Below are 20,950 nucleotides of genomic sequence, written 5' to 3'. Positions count from 1 at the left end.
AAACTTACTGACAGGCAAAACTTTGGTGAAGATATCCGCTGGATTGTGTAGCGTCGATATCTTCAACACATTCACATGACCATGCGCAATCACTTGTCTGATCTTGTGAAACTTAGTGTCGATGTGTTTGGTCCGTTCGTGATGAATGTTGTTCTTGGACAGTGCTATAGCACTCTGTGAATCACAGAACACTTCCACAGCTTTCTGCTCATAACCAAACTCCTTTAGGATCCCCTTGAGCCATAGAGCTTCCTTAACTGCTTCGTTCAAAGCCATATATTCAGCTTCAGTTGTAGACAGAGCTACAACCTCTTGAAGTGATGACTTCCAGCTGATGGTGTTACCTCCAAGCGTGAACACTACCCCACTGATTGATCTTCTTCCATCTGCATCAGCGGCGTAGTCTGAATCACAGTAGCCTCTGAGAACAAATTCTGACTCTTTCTTGTAGCAAAGCTTTGTTTCTAGAGTACCCCGAATGTATCTCAAGACCCACTTCACTCCTAACCAATGTTCCTTGATAGGATTACCCATGAATCTACATATCATTCCGACAGGGTAGGCTAGATCAGGTCTGGTTCCAATCATTGAGTACATAATACTACCAACAGCATTGGCGTAAGGCACTGACTTCATGTACTCAGCTTCCTCTTTCAGTTGCTCAGGTGTTGCAGCACGCAGCTTCAAGTGTGCACCGAGAGGTGTTGACACTTTGTTAGAGTTATCCATCTTGTACAACTCCAACACCTTCCTGAGATAACTTTCTTGACCCATCCACAACTTTCCTGCAACACGATCTCTTCTGATCTCCATGCCAAGAATTTTCTTAGCTGGCCCAAGATCCTTCATGTCAAACTTGTTGCTCAACTTCTGTTTCAGTTCTGCAATCACTCCTCTGTCTTTAGCAGCAACCAACATATCATCTACATAGATGAGTAAGTACGCATTTGATCCATCATTGAGCGCCTTCACGTAGACACAACTGTCTCTGAGACTCTTGGTAAACCCAATCTCAGTCATGTATCCATCAAACTTTTCATTCCACATCTTTGGTGCTTGCTTAAGACCATAAATTGCTTTGTTCAGGAGACACACTTCATCTGGCTTGAATCTGTCTTCGAAACCTTCAGGAGCTTTCATGTATATCTTCTCATTCAGCTCTCCATGCAAGAAGGCTGTCTTGACATCCAACTGCTCAAGCTCTAGATCCTCTTCGACTACTACAGACAGTAGTATCCTTATAGATACATGTCTAACTACAGGGGAGAATATCTCAGTGTAGTCAATTCCTTCTCTCTGAGCGTATCCTTTTGCTACTAATCTCCCCTTGAATCTTGGTGGTTCAACCCCTGGAATTCCATATTTATATTTGTAAATCCAGCGGCAACCAATCACTCGTTGTCCTTTTGGCCTTTTGACAATAGTCCATGTATGATTCTTCTCCAGTGACACCATTTCCTCACCCATACCACCATTCCAGAACTCCCAATCATCACTGAGCCTTGCTTCCTGATAATTTGCAGGTTCCTTTATTTCACCTTCAACCGTAGTGATGAGTGCTTCTGCATCAAAGTAGTCATCTTCCTCGTCAGTGTCCTCAGTGAAGTACCCCTCCACATCAAACCTTCTAGGGGCTCTTACTTCACGTCGTGCTCTGTCTCTGACTAGATGATAACTGTCTGGTGAATCTTCAGCTTCTTGATTCTGATCAGTTCCTTGTTCATCTAGGTGATCCAGATGATCATGATCTTCGTCTGTAGCTTCTGTGTTTTCACTTGGAGCGCTCACATCAGGTGTTGAGTCTCTCAGGGATCCTGTCTCTTCCGAGAGATCTCCACCTGAACCAGAGCCTCCATCTCCTGTTGGATCGATGTTGAAAACCACTTCTGAAACTTCACACTGACTGCCTTGAATCTGTTTTCCTCGCTTCGCCACATCTTTGTACACAGCATTTTCCTGGAAAATCACGTTTCTACTGATCATACACTTCTTCTCTTCCAGCAACCAAACCTTGTAACCTTTGATCCCAGGAGGATATCCCAACATTACTGCCTTCGTAGCTCTTGGAGATAACTTCCCATCATTAGTATGTGCAAAGCATACACACCCAAATCTTCTCAAATAACTGTAACCAGGAGATCTTCCTGACCATTTCTTGTCTGGAATCGCAAAGTTAATTGCAGAAGATGGAGTCTTATTGATCAAAGTAACTGCTGTCTGAGTTGCTTCTGCCCAAAACGTAGGAGGCATTCCTGAGTCGCTTAACATACTTCTGACCTTCTCCATTATGGTGCGGTTCATTCTCTCAGCAATACCATTTTGCTGAGGAGTGTATGCACAGGTTCGATGCCTCACTATCCCCTTTTCTTTACAGAAATTATTGAATCTAGTGTTGCAGAACTCTAGCCCATTGTCAGTTCTCAGAATCTTCACCTTCTTGTCGGTTTGATTCTCAATCATGATACTCCATTCCACAAACGTATCATATGCTTCATCTTTGTGCTTCAAGAAGTAAACCCATGTCTTCCTTGTATAGTCATCAATAAAAGAAATGAAATATTGACACTTTCCCAAAGACAGAGGAACACTTGGAGCTCCCCATAGGTCTGAATGAATGTAGTCTAGACGATCTTTAGTATCATGAGTTGCTACTGAGAAACTGACTCTCTTTGCCTTACCATACACGCAGTCTTCACACATCTCCATTACAGAGATTTTCTTCTTGTCTAAGAGACCTTTCCTGACCAGTAGATCAAGGTTCTTTTGACTCATGTGACCCAACCTTCGGTGCCATAGTACGGTGTCATCCGGCTTCTTCTCTGTCGCATACATCTGACCCACCTCTGGCTTGCCTTGTAGTATGTAGAGCTTCTCGTACCTCTTACCACTCATAAGAACTTTGGTTCCATCTTTGACACTGAGCACTCCATTCTTTGATTCAAAACTGCAACCAAGTTCCTCCAGCGTTCCCATAGATAGAAGATTTCTATCCATTTCAGGGATCCATCTGACACAAGTTAGCAGAAACGTTGAGCCATCTTCATTTCTGATTCTGACACTGCCAACTCCTCTAACCTTGGAAGTAGTCTTGTTTCCCATACGAACAGAGCCTCCGACGTCCTCCTGTAGCGTTTCGAACCACTCTCTCTTGTGAGTCATATGATAGCTGCATCCTGTGTCCATTACCCATTCGTGTTCAAGATTTATATCTGTCAACAGTAGAGCTTCTGACACATATAACCCGGCTGCAGCATCATTTCTGCTGTCTTTGACCATTGCAGCCTCTCCTCTGCTACTGCTACTTTGTTGCTTGGACTTGTTCTGATACTTGTTCTTGTTTGGACAAGCACTCCTGAAGTGACCTTCTTCTCCACAAGTCCAGCACACTTTCTTGCTCTTAGACTTTGATCTAGACTTTGACTGTCTTGACGATCTGTCTTTACTCTCAGACCTTCCTCTTTGATCACCTTTGTCTCTAGCATAGAGACTCTCAGCTTGCCCTTTGGAACTACGAGAGTTAGACCCTGTTTCAAGTTCCTTGGCATATACGGCAGCAACAACTTCATCAAGCGTCAGAGTTGTTCTTCCTGTGCTATATCTCAGCGTATCTCAGAGCTGATCAAACTGTCTTGGTAGAGACATGAGCAGCAGTATAGCTTGGTCTTCATCTGAAACCGTAACACCGATGTTTTCTAGATCTGTTATGAGATGCAAGTATTCATCGATGTTACTTTCTATCGACATGCTTTCTGACATCTTGAATCCATACAGTTTCTGTTTCAGGTAGAATCTGTTTGGAAGAGCTTTAGCAAGATAGAGCTTGTCCAGAGCTCTAATCATTCCAGCAGCCGTCTCCTCCTTTCGTATCTTCCTCAGAACCCTGTCAGTAACACTCAAGATGATTGTGCTTCTAGCCTTCCTCACTTTCTCGGCTAAAGCTTCCGCCTTTTCTTCAGTTTCTTTTGTATCTTCACTTGGCTCCCCTGGATCTTTGACTTCGCTTGGCAGATTCCCTGATTCTTCTAAAGCTTTGCTCAAGCCTTGAAGATCTATCTGCGCTAGCAGCTTGTCTTTCCACAGTGTGTAATCCCCATGACCATCAAACTTCTCCAGCTTTATCTTCGACAACGACGACATGGCTCCCTTCTGACCAACAGATCTTCAGGAACCACCACCGGTTACTCGCAACCTGGCTCTGATACCAATTTGTGAAGCAACAGCAACTCAAAGACGTCTCCTTTCGTAGCTCAGTCACCAACACACACTCAAGATATCGCTTCAAACTTGACGTCTCGACCACACTTCATCTGAAACAGAGCAAAGAACAGAGAAAGAACAGAGCTTTCAACAAGAAGAAACAAGACAGAACTTGGTAACCCAGTTACACCTGTTAACGAGGGTGTTAGTCTGGGCCGGGAACGGTATCCCGGAATCCACTAGATCAGAAGTTACAAGAGAGTATCTGAAACCCCACACAAGCCCCTTACAAAGCCTTACTTGGATTCACTCTCTACCTCTACCCAAGAACAAAGATACAAGCTTATACTTTATACAATGTTCTCTCTTTCTTGTGTTACTGTCTCTCTAAGCAATGTACCTATTTATATGAAAAGACCTTGTAACCTAGTTGCTTCAGTGATGTCGTTTTACTCTTATCACAAGCACGCTCCTCGTACGAAAACAGGCTGTCCACTCTCTCTTATCTTCTTGTTCCACAACCGACAAAACAGCAGATTGCTTTTGCCTTTATGAGCTGCTGCAAACGGCTAGTCTTTGTGGTCCTGCAAAGAGAGTGTCATGTGATCTTGTCCATCATACATTGCTTACTTCTTCTCCACGTCTTTGTCTTTACTTCTTCATGATCTTCTTTACTAAAGCTCAACAGAGATGTTGTAATGAAAAGAAAGTTGGTCGAAGATAACGAAAGATCTAACCCACTTCTATCAATAGATAGGAAGTCGCCTAAGGAAGGGATATGCACAAGTACATAGATATGTTTATAGATCATTGTCTTAAAACTTTTTTAAAGCTAATTTATCATCTTAGTCGGATTTCAATATTACTTTTTTATGTAATCAATCAAGATCTTTCTAATAAAGGTCTTTCAAATAACTCACTATAGAATTTATGTTATCATTTTAAAGACGGATGTCGTCGTCTGTAGGAAATTAAGAAGAAACATCAAACAATATCTACTATGACGATATTGAAAGACAAACCAACATGAGTTGTGGAAATCCTCTTGGTCCAGTGGTTTAACCCAGAGTTCATTAATGTTTCTACACCGTGAGATCTGGATTTCAATTCATGTCGATTGTAAATCGTCTGTAATATTTTTCATAGTTGTAATAGTATAAATCCAGTGTTAAAAAAAACCAACATGAATAATCGTTTATCTCACTGAATAAACTGCAATGAAATCCTTGGAAAAAAACGACGACACATATTAGGAGCCTCAACAACATAAGAACTACGACAAGCATGCCATAAAGAATCATCCAACTGTGCCATAAGCGACCTGCATGACACCGTTGAGGGTTCCCATCTCATGGATGTTCTCATTAATGCGTTAAATAAAGGCATGATAAAACATGAAATTCGTCCAGCTACCATGAAGCACAAAAGACCATGGAACAAAGATCAGAATTCCTCTCGACAGAAGTCACAAGATCGTTCCAAAGATTGGCCAGTCAATCTTAAATATATAATTGACATGTGTCGCGATCTTGTTAATTACTAACTTTGAAGAAACAAATTTTATATAATAAACTATTTTTAAGTATTGCATACCTCAGTTGCAAGAGATCCAATTCTTATTACAAGGGAGATTCAGGTTATTCTTAAAGCGAAATTGTATGGTATGGACCAGAACGTGAGGAACATTAATAGGATCAGCTCATCTCAAAGGAATGCAGGGGAAAGATACCTCCACTTGTGGTTCCATAACTTCCCATCATAATCATCTCTGCTCGCTTCTCTTAGCGTCTGAAATATTGTTTGGTTGTTCATGTGTTTTTATGCTGTTTTCTCTTGTTTGTTTATGGTTGTTCTCATTTGATCTTTTCGAAACAATGTCTCTTTTGGAGGTGGAGAAGAAAGAATGAATAAAGGTTAATTTAAAAAAAAAAAAAAAAAAAAAGTATGTAAACTGGGATTTTATTTTTAAGCAAAAAAAGGAAAGTTTCATGTTATGTATTCGAGTATTAATTTGTTTTATTTTCAATTTTTGCTTTTTAGTATAAAATAATAAGAATCTATACTATTATTTGATAAGTGATTTGCTAACTTGGCAATTTCTACATGATTTTAGAAAAAAATCATTAGTTAAAATATAATAATTAAAACATTTCTATATATATATATATATATATATATATATACCATGATATATTTAAAAAATCAATAAAAAGAATTAACTAATTCTACCGGTACATATACTATTATTTTTGAAAAAAAATTTAACATATATACTTATCATGATATGTAGGATATTTAATTAATAAATAAATATTAACAATAAATGTTAACAAATTATATGCAGGATATACTTCTTGTCTTATTTTTAATTAAGTCACTTTTTGAATAATATCTATAATATAATTTAAATTTTGATTATTTAGCTACATAAGTTTAATATTTATATGTTAATAACAACTTTTCCTTTTCTTGGTGTGACAGTTCATGAATTAGCTGAGGAGTTTGAAAAAAATATAAAAATTAAATTCTTGTGTTTTTTTTTATATATATAATAATAAGATTATATTAAAAACGATCACTATGTTTCTCTAAACAATTTAATACGCAAAACATTGCTTTCTAAAATCACTGTTATTTCCGTTAAGCCTAAGAGTAGAGAGGTAATCTTATATTACAATTATAATTTTCAATATACCAGTAACCTGTACATTGTATTATTGGTATAATTATATTTTATAAGTTTAAACTTTAAATGGAGACAAACGTAAAGTAAAACTACTGTAATATACTGCGGGAAGTTTATTTTTATGAAGGCATATTTGTTCTGTTATTTTATTTAGAAATCATGGAAGGTATATATTTATTGGTTTGGATTAAAATCATGATATCCTTAGTAAAAACTTAAATATATTTATTTGATACCCAATTATAAATTAATATCATAAACTTTGGCCAACAAAAAATATACTTTAGAGTATAAATATAATTTCTATATATCGTGTTTTTCGTAAAAGAAGATTGTTTCAATCATAAAAGTTAAAGATTAACTATCTTTAGATTACTATTTCTTACTATAATAATTATCAAAATCAATACAAATTTCAGTTTATATATCCAAAACCAGTAAAATTAACTTAAAAATTATTAAATATTTTATAAATATTTGAAATAATAAAATAGTTAGATTTTATATATTTTAAGTTTACTACAAGTAAAAAAAGGTAAAATTTTTGTTATTCAGGGGATTTTCGGTTTTGCTATCAGAATATTTTTGTCATTAAGATGATATCTAGGTAATTAAATGTTGTCTATGTTTTGTGATGAATATTAATGAAACTTAATTTAAAATATTACGAAAAAACAGATTTTTGTTTCCAGAAAAAGACTAAATTGAAGATCTTGATAACTAATGAATAAAAAATAAAAAGAAAACATAATTAATATAGTGAGTGTATAAACATATTTTTCAAAAAAATATTACATTTTGTGTTTCTATTTTTTTTTCTAAATGCAATAGAAACCATATATTTTGATAAACATTATTTATGTATAAATAATTTGATGTTTATTTTCATTTTTTTTAAAACATAAATAGTAAATTATTATGCTGACTGTTAGATTGATATTAGTGAGAGTTTGGATTCAATTTGGTTCTGGTTATCTCGGTTCGTTTCTTCGTATTTTGGATAAATTCTCCAGCCCTATTCAACTGCATCAAAGTACAAATTTATCTGAGTAAACCGAGTCAAATTGAATCAAACCGAGACATTAATTTCTATCACTTGTTTCATCAGATATTTCCTCTCATTGGGAGAGACTCAAAACTAATAAGCATTGGTTGGCTGATAATCAAATGAAGATATCGGACTATCCACTCATACAATGACACGTCAACAAAATGGATCCTACATCAAAAACTGTAAAAGACCCAAAGTTTCAAAACCTTATCTCCAAACCTCATCCATTACCTTCTCTTCCATCCACTCAATTTCTCTTCCTTCCTTTCTTCCTTCTTACAATCAAAGAGCATAGATAAGGTTATAGCAAAACTCTGTCCGAACAAAACCAAAACCTTATCTTCTCTCTCAGAACAAGATCCAAAACAATGGCTTGCACTAACCTAACAACAATGTGGGTTTCATCAAAACCATCTCTTGCTGATTCCTCCTCCTTGTCCTTCTGATCTGTTCTCAACCCACTTCCTCTCCCAAACCACAACACCTCTCCTTCAAGATCCTCCTCTGTTTCACCAATCCAATCCTCCCTCCGTGATTTCAGAGACCGTATCGATTCAGTCAAAAACACTCAGAAGATCACTGAAGCCATGAAGCTTGTCGCTGCAGCAAAAGTCAGGAGAGCTCAAGAAGATGTCGTCAACGGCCGACCATTCTCGGTGTTGAGTAAAAGGATGATGTTTTGCTCTGTTTTATGCTCGATTAGTTTGTATAAACTCTCACCTCTCTCGTTTGTTCACTCGTGTGTATTGCGTTTGATAGTAAAGAAAAGACACACACGATTTTTACCCAGTTCACGCCTCAGTATAAGGTCGCTACGCCTGGGCCGAGATTTACTCGGAAATCCACTAGAAAGCTTGGTTACACTTAACCCTTGAGAAACAACGCACTACAAACTTGTAGCCGTTCTTATCTGTTCTCCTTGTCTCTCTTAACCCTAATCTTGCAGTCTGTGTTGGCTTATATAAGATCACTACGTCGGTGAATCCTCTCTGTCTCTTTCTCCTCTGTTCTACTCTGCTTTTCGTACAGAGGGAAGACGACAAAACGCCAACTCACCGGTGATAGGTTAATTACGCCTATCTCCCTGAAGACCGTTAAGCTTGCACGTGAGCTCCTCGTGCTTCTTACTTGCTAACGGTCACATGAAACCTTCTGCTTGGGTTAGAGTCTTCTTGACACTTAGGCATATTCTCAACAAAACTCCACCTTGCCGTAGTGTCATTCACTTTTTCTCTTTGGCTTTCTTTCTAGTGTTCTTGATTTCCATCTCGGATCCTGATACGCTTATCAGCTACTGGTGATCCTGAGGCTTTCCAAAGCACTCATGAACTTGTTGACCGGCAATACTTTAGTAAGCATGTCTGCCGGGTTATGAACCGTTGATATCTTCAACACTCTTGTTTCTCCATCAGTGATAGTGTCTCTGATGAAATGGAATCTCCTCTGTATATGCTTGGTCCTTTCATGGTGGACAGCATTCTTTGCCAATGCAATGGCGCTTTGCGAATCACAATGAATGTCCACTGCTCCTTGCTTAAAACCCAGCTCGTTCATCAGCTCCTTCAACCAAATAGCCTCTTTAGCTGCTTCTGTCAAAGCTATATACTCTGCCTCTGTCGTTGATAATGCCACAACTGGTTGTAAACCTGACTTCCAACTTATGACGTTACCCCCCACAGTGAATGTATAGCCCGTTATAGACCTTCTCTTATCGAGATCTGCTGAGTAGTCTGAGTCGCAGTAACATGTTGCCACAAAGTCTCTTTCTCCCCTGAATTGTAACCTTGTGTCGAGTGACCCCTGAATATACCGGAGAACCCACTTCACTGCTTGCCAGTGAATCATGAGAGGTTTTCCCATGAACCTGCTTATCATCCCAACCGGATAAGCTAAATCAGGTCTTGATCCTATCATGGAATACATGATGCTACCAACCGCGTTTGCATAGGGAATATACTTCATTTGATCAGCTTCAGCTTCCCTTTCTTTGTCAGTAGCAGACCTGAGCCTCATATGAGCACCGAGTGGAGTCTTCACTGCTTTGCAGTTCTCCATTCTAAACGACCTTAGGATCTTCTGCAAATATTCCTTTTGAGACAGATCCAATGTGCCTTGTTCTCTGTTTCTGCTTATCTCCATCCCTAATATCCTCTTGGCTGGACCAAGATCCTTCATCTCAAAGGTTGAACTCAGATTATCCTTCAGCTCTTGTACCGTTTTTTTGTTCTTCGATATGATTAACATATCATCAACATAAAGCAGAAGGAATGTCCTATCTTCTTCTCTGTTCATCTTGAAGTATACGCAGCTATCTTTCAAACATCTTGTGTAGCCAGTAGACCTCATAAACTCGTCAAACCTCTGGTTCCACTGCCTTGGAGACTGTCTCAGACCATACAATGATTTCCTCAACAGGCAGACCTTATCTGGTGCGCTCTCGTCCACGTACCCTTCTGGCTGTTCCATGTATATTTCTTCATCTAAGACTCCATGCAAGAACGCTGTCTTGACATCCATCTGCTCCAATTCAAGATTGAAGTGTGCTACTGCAGACAGCATTAGACGAATGGTTACATGCTTTACCACTGGTGAAAAGATTTCTTGAAAATCAATGCCTTCTCTCTGAGAATATCCTTTTGCAACAAGTCTTGACTTGTGCCTTGCTCTCTCTATTCCTGGTATACCGACTTTCCTCTTGAACACCCACTTTCAGCCAATCACTTTCTTCTTCTTAGGCCTGTCAACAAGATCCCATGTGTGGTTCTTCTTTAGAGAAACCATTTCTTCATCTGTAGATCCTCTCCAAAGTTTACTTTCCGGTCCAAGCATTGCTTCAGAATAACTCTGTGGTTCCAATGCTCCACCGTCTTCCGTCAGATTATATGCAAACCCAAGCTCTCCTAATTCATCATATCTCCTAGGAGGCCTTGTTGACCTTCTTTCTCTGTCTCTTGCTAATTGATAGTCAGCAAGACTTGGTGGCATATAATCTTCTTCTGAATCATCTTCTGATTCTGATCCTTGTTCTTGAGCAGGTACTGCTCCTTCTTGGGTTGCATTCCCTCCCTCAACAGCTCCACCTTGATCTAAGCTCCCACTTTCTGTTGTTGCAGTAGGAACGCTTATTACTGCAACTTCTGTTTCTGCTGTTGATTTTCCCCCGCTTGTGCTCTCCTCAGAAGAGCTCTTGTACATCACTTCCTCGTTGAAGACTATATCTTTGCTGATCACAACTTTCTTGTCTTCAAGGAGCCATACTCTGTAGCCTTTTAACCCTGTTGGGTAACCAAGAAACACACCCTTCTTTGCTCTCGGGTTGAGCTTACCTTGACTTGTATGCACGTAAGCAATACAACCAAAACTTCTTAAACCACTCAGATCAGGTAAGACCCCTGTCCAAGCCTTTTCTGGTATCTCAAACTCGATTGCAGATGCTGGCGTCCTGTTGATTACATACACTGCCGTGGAAGCTGCTTCTGCCCAAAACCTTTTCTCAAGTCCTGACTCACTGAGCATGCTTCTTACCTTCTCCATAATGGTTCTGTTCATGCGTTCTGCAATACCGTTTTGCTGTGGGGTATAGGCACAAGTCCTGTGTCTTACCACTCCTTCTTGTTTGCAGAACCCATCAAACTCTCGATTACAGAACTCAAGTCCGTTATCTGTCCTCAACTTTTTCACCTTCTTGTTTGATTGATTCTCTACCATTGTTTTCCACTCAACAAAGGTTCCGAAAGCTTCATCCTTTGTTCTTAAGAAATAGATCCATACTTTTCTGGTAAAGTCATCAATAAACGTCATGAAATACTGACAGTTTCCTATGGATTTTGGTACTGAAGGTGCTCCCCAAAGATCCGAGTGTATGTACTCAAGCTTTTCTTTTGTGACGTGTATCGCTGTCCCAAAACTCTCTTTATGTGCTTTCCCATACACACAGTCTTCACAAAACTCAAAACCTTTCATCTTATCCGCTTGCAGACATCCCTTCTTGATCAACAAGTCTGTGTTCTTCTTACTCATGTGACATAGTCGACTGTGCCACAGTTTTGACTCGTTTTTTGAGCCTACTACAGAATTAGCGCTTCATGCAACAACCTTTCCTTGCAGGATGTACAGCGTTCCAACTTTCTTTCCCTTCAGAAGTGTCAAGCAGCCTTTTATCACTTTCAGAGATCTATTCTTCGACTGAAACCAGCAACCTTGATCTTCTAAGGTCCCCATAGAGATCAGGTTCCGAGACATGCTAGGAACATATCTCACGTTTGAGATCAGTACCGTTGAGAGATCCTCATTCTGTATTCTGATGCTTCCGATGCCTTTGATCTCGGAGTAAGTTTGGTTTGCCATCTTCACTCTACCAGTCTTTGAGTCATCAAACTCGACAAACCAATCTCTTCTCGGTGTCATGTGAAATGAGCCCTTGTATCCATGATCAACTCATCTTCTTGACCGTCAATCACTGCATTTGATTCTTCTTCTACATTCAGACCTGCAGCATCGATGATCTGTTCCATAACGTTTGAAGACTCTCCCTTCTCTGACCCGTTAGACTTCTTGTTTCTCTCTTTCCAGACAAAACACTGCTTCTTGTAGTGGCCTTCTTTGCCACAGATCCAACACACTTTCTTATCCTTAGACTGCGACCTGTTCTGACTCTTTCCTCTTTCTGAACTCTTACCTCTGCGCTCAGTTCTTCCTCTGTCTTGAACATACAAGGCTTCAGAATTACTCTTGCTCAGTTTACCGCTAGCTCCAAGTTCAAGGCTTTTAGACCTTATAGCTCCCGTAATCTCATCTAGAGCTAGTGTTGTCTTGCCGTACTTCAACGTCTCCTTCAGTTGATCAAACTGCTTCGGCAAGGACATTAGTAGGACGATGGCTTGGTCTTCATCAGGAACTGTAACCTTCACGTTTTCAAGATCTGAGATTAGCTTGAAAAAATCATTTACGTTCTCCTCCATCGTCATGCTCTCTGTCATCTTGTACCCATATAGTCTTTGTTTGAGGTAAATCCTATTGGGTAGCGACTTAGCCATAAACAACTTGTCTAGCATAGTGAGCATCCCGGCTGCAGTCGGTTCCTTTATCACCTTCCTGAGGACGTGATCTCCCAGGCTTAGAATGATAGTAGATCTTGCTTTTCCTCTCTTCTCCTTCAGAGATTTCTCTCTCGAGATTCTTTCTTCTTATCCTTCAGTACCTTCGGTAGCGGATGTTTCTTCGACACCCACGACCTCTTCATCTTCGAGACCTTCTAGCAGACCCAATAGCTCCATGTGAGCTAGCAGCTTCTCTTTCCAGAGCACATAGTCTCCGTCTCCATCAAACGTCTTGAGGTCATCTCGTGCATAAAGGGCCAACCTTTTTAGAAAAGCTTCGACCTTTGCAAAGTTACAACCTTTTCCCGACCTTAGCCAAACCTGGCTCTGATACCAATTGTTGAGTAAAAGGATGATGTTTTGCTCTGTTTTATGCTCGATTAGTTTGTATAAACTCTCACCTCTCTCGTTTGTTCACTCGTGTGTATTGCATTTGATAGTAAAGAAAAGACACACACGATTTTTACCCAGTTCACGCCTCAGTGTAAGGTCGCTACGTCTGGGCCGAGATTTACTCGGAAATCCACTAGAAAGCTTGGTTACACTTAACCCTTGAGAAACAACGCACTACAAACTCGCAGCCGTTCTTATCTGTTCTCCTTGTCTCTCTTAACCCTAATCTTGCAGTCTGTGTTGGCTTATATAGGATCACTACGTCGGTGAATCCTCTCTGTCTCTTTCTCCTCTGTTCTACTCTGCTTTTCGTACAGAGGGAAGACGACAAAACGCCAACTCACCGGTGATAGGTTAATTACGCCTATCTCCCTGAAGACCGTTAAGCTTGCACGTGAGCTCCTCGTGCTTCTTACTTGCTAACGGTCACATGAAACCTTCTGCTTGGGTTAGAGTCTTCTTGACACTTAGGCATATTCTCAACACTCGGAAACCCTAGTCGAAGTTCTTTACAACATCAACGAACAGCTCCAAACCGATGACATCGACGTGCCCTTGACCAAGATCAGACCGGTTAAGAAAGTTGCACTCGTTGTCATGACCGGAGATCGAGGGTTATGCGGTGGATTCAATAACTTCATCATCAAGAAAGCTGAGGCGAGGATCAAGGAGCTTAAAGGTCTAGGTCTTGACTACACAGTCATTAGCGTGGGGAAGAAGGGAAACTCTTACTTCCTTCGTCGTCCTTACATCCCCATTGACAAGTACCTCGAATTCGGGACCTTACCGACGGCGAAAGAAGCTCAAGCTGTTGCTGATGATGTCTTCTCTCTGTTTATAAGCGAAGAAGTCGACAAAGTGGAGCTCTTATACACAAAGTTTGTGTCTCTTGTTAGGTCAGAACCCGTGATCCACACGCTACTGCCTCTATCGCCTAAAGGAGAGATCTGTGACATCAATGGGAACTGTGTGGACGCTGCGGAAGACGAGCTCTTCAGGTTAACGACCAAAGAAGGGAAGCTGACGTCGAAAGAGAGACTTTTAGGACAACAACTGCTGATTTCTCGCCGATCTTGCAGTTCGAGCAAGACCCTGTGCAGATTCTTGATGCTTTGTTGCCTTTGTATCTCAACAGTCAGATTCTTAGGGCTTTACAGGAGTCATTGGCGAGTGAGCTTGCAGCTAGAATGAGTGCCATGAGTAGTGCTTCGGATAATGCATCTGATCTTAAGAAATCGCTTTCGATGGTGTATAATAGAAAGCGTCAAGCTAAGATTATACCGGTGAGATTCTTGAGATTGTTGCTGGAGCTAATGCACAGGCTTGACTTGGTTGGTTCCTCTTTGATATATGAACAGACAGACTCCTTTATCTTCTCGTTGGTATAATGTATAATTTCTCTAGAACTCGTTCTGATCTTTTTTATAATCATTCAATTACAAAACATAATGCGGTTGTATTTATTTTGGCCTTCCATTAGATAAATGATTAAGAAAAGTTGTGCATGTGGAGGTTTTGTATGATCCTTTCAAAGAATAAGATTTGTTCTTGTGATCAGTTATTTTAGTCATATTCAATTGTTGTTATGAAGGATCTTAGTTAGGCAGAAAAAGATATTTACCGTTAGTATTTAATCACATAAGTTATTTCATGTGATAAGACTATTAAGTTTTTTTTTTCTGGTCATCTATTGTCAAATGGTTTCGATATAGAGTTACATGAACTTCAAATAGCACTCTTCAAAGGAATATCTAATATGAAAAGAAAATTCAGTGGAAAATCAGATTTGTTCAACAAACAATCATCCCATGATAAACTAGAAATAGTAATCTATTATATTAAAATAGAAGTCACAACTCATTTATTTCATGTGTGATTTTTTCAAGTTGGACTATTCATTTTAAATGTTTATTAAATATATTTTTATTATTACTCTATAATATTCTAACCATAAATTTTGTTCATGTGTATATTACATAACTTGGCATTAAATTTCAAATTATTCCTGGAATCTAGGTAATGTTAACTTCTTTCCTATTAATATTTATGTAACTAATTAATTTTGTATTATATCTATATATTATATTAATTTCGAAATTGAAATATTATTATACATTAATATATTAATTTATTATTTATAAAATAAAAACTAAAATTATATCATATTTTATCTAATTTATAACCATAATCATGTTAGGAAAATTATATAATACATATCTAAAAACATGAACATATCTTAGAATTTTTATATATAATAATATATTATCTAAAATGTATAAGCATAAAAATATTGGTAAAAATAAATTCAGTTTTGAAGGTGGATCAGAATTGAGCATAAATTCATACAAAATAACTTTTAAATATATTTTTCATGTATATATAAATTTGTTTAATAACTAAATGCAAATACAATAAGATAAGCATATAATAAAATCGGATAAATACATGTGATGGTTTTAAACAAGTGATTAATTAGAACATGTAAATTATAAAATTATTGTATTTGAAATAGTTATGTAAGCAATTAAGTATATGATTAATGTTAAAAATATATACTACTAAAGATCCAATATATATATATATGTATATAACTGAAAACAAACATCCGCGCGGTTGTGCGGGTCAAGATCTAGTACTACATTAAAAGAAAATGAATTGTAGAGGGTTAGAAGTTAGAACGTAGAGGTGTTGACTAACTCCAACTGCAACTTTTTTCGGCAAAGGTTAACTCAACTATCATACAATTTGTTTTGCATTTAAATCGACTAGCAAAATTCATAAATGCTTAAGCCCCAATGAAGTCATTAATGCTTCGTAGGAGCACACCATAATAATCCTTTAAGTCTATGATTGTAAGTTGTACCACAAAATTCTTCTTTATTTCTGTTCAAACAAAGACTATAACATGTATACTTTACAGGCTTGGAAAAGTGCACATCTCATCAACAATAATTAGAAGAAATTTTGTTTAAATTTATTGAGGAATGATGTTTACAACATTTGGAAAAATTAATAGATAAATAAAAGACGATGATGTTAACAACATTTGGAAAAATTAATAGATAAATAAAAGACACATAGTTTAGCAGATCGGATGCGATTAGACTTAATTAACAAGAGTCCTATCTGTAACGATTCGAGCGCCTAATGCTAATGAGCTCCTATATTCGTTCTTTCGATTGGTAGGTTCCATCCCGTGCGATGGGCAGTGCACTAACTTTTTAAAGCTCGGAAAAACTTTTTTACCGACCCTGCAATCATTACATGACCTTTACATGTGTTTTGATCTCACTCAAACAATATCGCGAATCATTTTTTGATATTGCATCCATACTTCTACTACTCCAGCTCAAACACGATTAATCATGGAGATCTAAACGGATTTGTGAACGGATAAGTGAACTTTGTTGACATAAATAGTGAAATCAATTTTATTAAGCCTTCAAAATATACCACAAACCAAGATGTTAAACTATGGATCCACGAAAAAGAAGAAGCCAATCTAATAGCAGAAAAGATACGACAATGAGAGTAGAAAGGGAAGAAGAGTTTCAAGAAGAAGACGTGTGGATAGTTTTGAGAGAAGGAGAAACATCAAATCCTTAAGTAAAACTATCCAAGAGTCATTTCTTCTCCCCATCTTATTCTACTTTTTTCATCCTCATCATGGAAAATTCACAGAAGCAAAGAGGTTAAAAGGGCAAAACACTATGCACTTATGAATGTCCTTAATTGGTCCAATGTTTATTGAAACACCAACATAGCAACGAAAGGAGTAGTCATAATTTGCATTGTGATGATGATAATGGTCGCATGGTTTGTCCAGGTGAATGGGTTGCAAGAAAGCTAGCAAGAACACATATGTCATCTTTCTCTATGTGTGAAAGAGTTTGAAGAACACTTAAATGAAGAAATCAAAATAAGAAATGATGTTTTGACGAAAACAGGATTCTTAGAGTACTGAGAATATAATATCTTATCATCCATGTGCGTCGACGATGAATCCCATAACTCATGTTAACATTACCATCATGAAAAAATAAACTTTATTGTATAACCCTTTTTCAAAAAAAAAATTTATGTATCCACATCACATCACCGTCATTTTCAATGTAATTATTGTCGTTGTCATGTAGGGATCACTATACGTCACTGGTAGATCTCATGTAGTGTTCTTAAAATTTTAGAAGTTAATATTTTTATTTAGTAAAAATAATTGTTCAGATTAAGTAGAAGGGCTCCAAAATGTCGTAGATAATATTAATAGCAACTCCATTGATGAATTTTAATAGGGTATCTAAAAATTAAAAAGTACATATAAAGTAGGAGAGAGAACTGATTCTATGCAGATATATTTTCTCTGATTTCTTAGAATGGAGAATTAGCGGATTATTCCTAGTGGAGATCTAAATTAGGGAGTTACCCATGATGTGACACAACTGGCCCAAGTTCTACAATTGCATATCACAATTTACCCTTATACTATCCTAACGAGGAAGACATTCAGCGCTTGTGTCAGAAAAGTCTGACTCCAAAAGATACACCGGCAACTACACTTTATCATATGTGTCAGAATACGACTACATCTAAAACTCATCTCCACTGTTTATTTTCTTAGTTTATTTAATTTTATGGTTTTTTCTCAACCAATAATCTCTTTCTTCACCATCAATTTCTTCTCTTCTCATCTCTGGACATTTTTCTTTCTAAACTCCAAACTCCAATTATCTTTCTCCTCTCCTTTCCTTTCATTTTTAAACAATTCTCATCTAAATACCAAATAATTCTCACTAGAAATAAACCACTCATAATTGTTTCTAAAATTTAATTTGTTGTAAAATCAGATTCTTCACAGAAAACTCACCACATCTATTAATTATTTCTTTTAGATTTATCAACTGCCACAAGTTTACGTTTTCAACATCAATATCCGCCGAGCTCCTCCTCTTCATCATTTCTTTTCTGCCACCAATATATGAATTGAGGTTTTGTTTTCATTTTGGAATCACAATCCAACTTTAGCTTCCGCTTACAATAATGGTTTTGCGTGGCGGTCTCATCAACCATAGCTCAAGAGGAAGTGGATTTGGAGTTCGTAAAGTTTATTTTAAAATTTGGATAACGTCTATGCTAATCAATATTTTATTAGTTATCAGATATTATTTTTAGCAGATTTTTAGTTTTTATTTTAAGTTTTAATACTTAGATTATTAGTTGTTATAAATAGGTTGTGGCTAATTGTTAAACAGTTTTGAAGATGTTACAAAATAATTTCATCAGTTGGTAAATGAATTGTTAATATAGGTATTATTCTGTAACATCTTCAAACCACCTAATAACGAATACATTGTTCAATTAGTTATTAGGTGGTTTATTACATGATAAATTGACTAATACCAAAAGAATTACTATCAATAATTATTTATGGTATTGATTCTTTTAGTCCTCTACGCATAACTATAACCTGTTAATAAAAATGGTATTATGTAAAAACAATAAGAATACTGATAAGCTTTTTGGTCCTAATAACAAAGAGACTATAACTATTGTTAACTGATAAACGTTTATGTATCATATGTATTTAAATGTCGATAAATTATTTGCTTAACTAATAATGTTTTAGTTTACATTGCTTATAATTATTACTTCTCACTTTTACCATGATTTGTGGTGTTTTCCACATCTTCATCTCATACTTTTGTTCAATGAGGTTAGAGAGGGAATCACTTAATGGTCACTATTTTATCATTTATTTTATAACAACTAACAAATCATGTATAAGTGAAGGACACTATTTTGTAAAATATTGAAAAAAATTTGTGGAAGCTAACAACAATCGTTTCATAATATCTAACCAACTATTATTTTAAAACAACATGTTTTATAAAAATTAACCAGATATATGTATATATATATATATATATATACATATATATATCTCAAAAGCGAAATTTACAACCATAAACATCACAATAGATGATCTAAAATGCCTAAGTCATGTTCACAAATTCATATAACACGAGACTCACTCTAAATGTTTATTAGTAGGTCATAAGTATGTATAGAGTTTTGTAAGAATCAACTACATGTATAATACTGAAACAATGGAGTTTCAGAGAATCTGGCACAATTACTGACATGTTGGCATGCATGAGATAAAAGGTAAAATCCACCAAAAAATTATCACTATCAAATCAGGTGTAAAGATTAAAAAGTACATATTAAGTATATTAATATTTTCTTAGAACCTCTTTTCCCATTTGTCATCATATTAGTGGTTAATTGATCTTAAAGTGACTTTACCAAACAAAAATATTTATTTTTAAATTTTGAAAATTTTAGGAGAGTTCTACCATTAAAGTTGCTCTCATATCTCTCCCAAAATGTATATGATTATCTCCATTGCTTTTAGTTATCTTTTCAATTTATGTTTTAAAAATACTGACGAGATATCATTGATGCAACTGATCTAACAGCCTTTTTGTTTAATTACTTTACACGAGTCATTTTCAAAATAATTAAGAACTCGTCACACATAAATTCAAGTTAATACTTGTATTTTATAGTTATGGTGCATATATGAATTGTTGTATTTATGGGTAGAAAAAAACATATTACTTAAAATTTTAAATTGAATCCAACTTGAAATAAGAATTAGAATAAAATAAAAAATTGAAAGTTAAATAACGCAAATTTAGTCAATGGCAACACTATACACTTTCTTATGTACTAAGTTAATGTTTATTAAATAAGCTTTTTAAATAAAAAATTGTTAGGACTTTTACAAAAAGGAAACATCTATTTTATAAATATTCCTTTTATTTACAATTAAGAAAAATTAAAATACTATTAATACTCTTTTACATCTTTTAGGATTTTAGAAAAGAAAAATTAATGTCATATAACATTTTACTATTATCTTCTCTTTAGAATTTCTGTAAAGGTAAATTGCTATCAAATTATTATTTCTAGTTACTAATAGAAGAAAATTACTATTTAAAATTTGTATTAATACTATCTTAAACCTTATTTTGATTAAATAAAGTATCATGTTCATCATCAAATTATCTCTTAAAATATTATCGAATAACCTTTTACAATTTTATTTTGGTTAGGACTTAAAAAATATGATACAACTCTCTTTTGTTAAGGATTTTTTTAAAAAATAAAAACAGTTATAAATATTATTTTACAGTTTTTAAGGTCTTAGAAAAGGAAAATAATATTACATATTCTCATACAATTATATTTTTCTGGGATTTAGAAAAATAAAAATTACTATCAAATAATTATTTCCAGTTAATATTAAATATTTATCAGCGTTGCCATTTTCAAAATTTGTTTTTTTAATATCACTACTATTTTACAGTTTTTCTTCTTAACTAGACAACTTTTTGAAAAACAAAAAAAGACAACTTTTTGAAAAACAATTATTTAATAACTTTTTGTATCATGTTTATCATTAAAACTTTAATGTACTATTAAATTTTCTCTGGTCAAGATTTAAAAAGAAAAAGAAATCTT

The 20,950-nt window shown here is 36.1% G+C and overlaps 1 protein-coding gene and 1 pseudogene across 1 annotated transcript; both read left to right on the top strand.

Annotated features, from left to right (window-relative positions):
- Positions 1 to 13,928: 13,928 nt before the first annotated feature.
- LOC108846793 (ATP synthase gamma chain 1, chloroplastic-like) lies at positions 13,929 to 14,753 on the top strand. Its single transcript, XM_056996943.1, is given in 3 exon segments — positions 13,929 to 14,450; positions 14,453 to 14,703; positions 14,706 to 14,753. Coding segments are annotated over 3 exon segments (726 nt in total). The 5' UTR covers positions 13,929 to 14,023.
- A 2,147-nt stretch (positions 14,754 to 16,900) lies between these two features.
- On the top strand, positions 16,901 to 17,390 carry LOC108844866 (uncharacterized; annotated as a pseudogene).
- The last annotated feature ends 3,560 nt before the right edge of the window (positions 17,391 to 20,950 follow it).

The sequence above is a fragment of the Raphanus sativus genome, unplaced genomic scaffold (assembly GCF_000801105.2).
Source record: "Raphanus sativus cultivar WK10039 unplaced genomic scaffold, ASM80110v3 Scaffold0436, whole genome shotgun sequence".
Classification (NCBI taxonomy): Eukaryota; Viridiplantae; Streptophyta; class Magnoliopsida; order Brassicales; family Brassicaceae; genus Raphanus; species Raphanus sativus.
The sequence above is the reverse complement of the archived record's forward strand: the minus strand, read 5'-3'. Positions and strand labels throughout refer to the sequence as shown.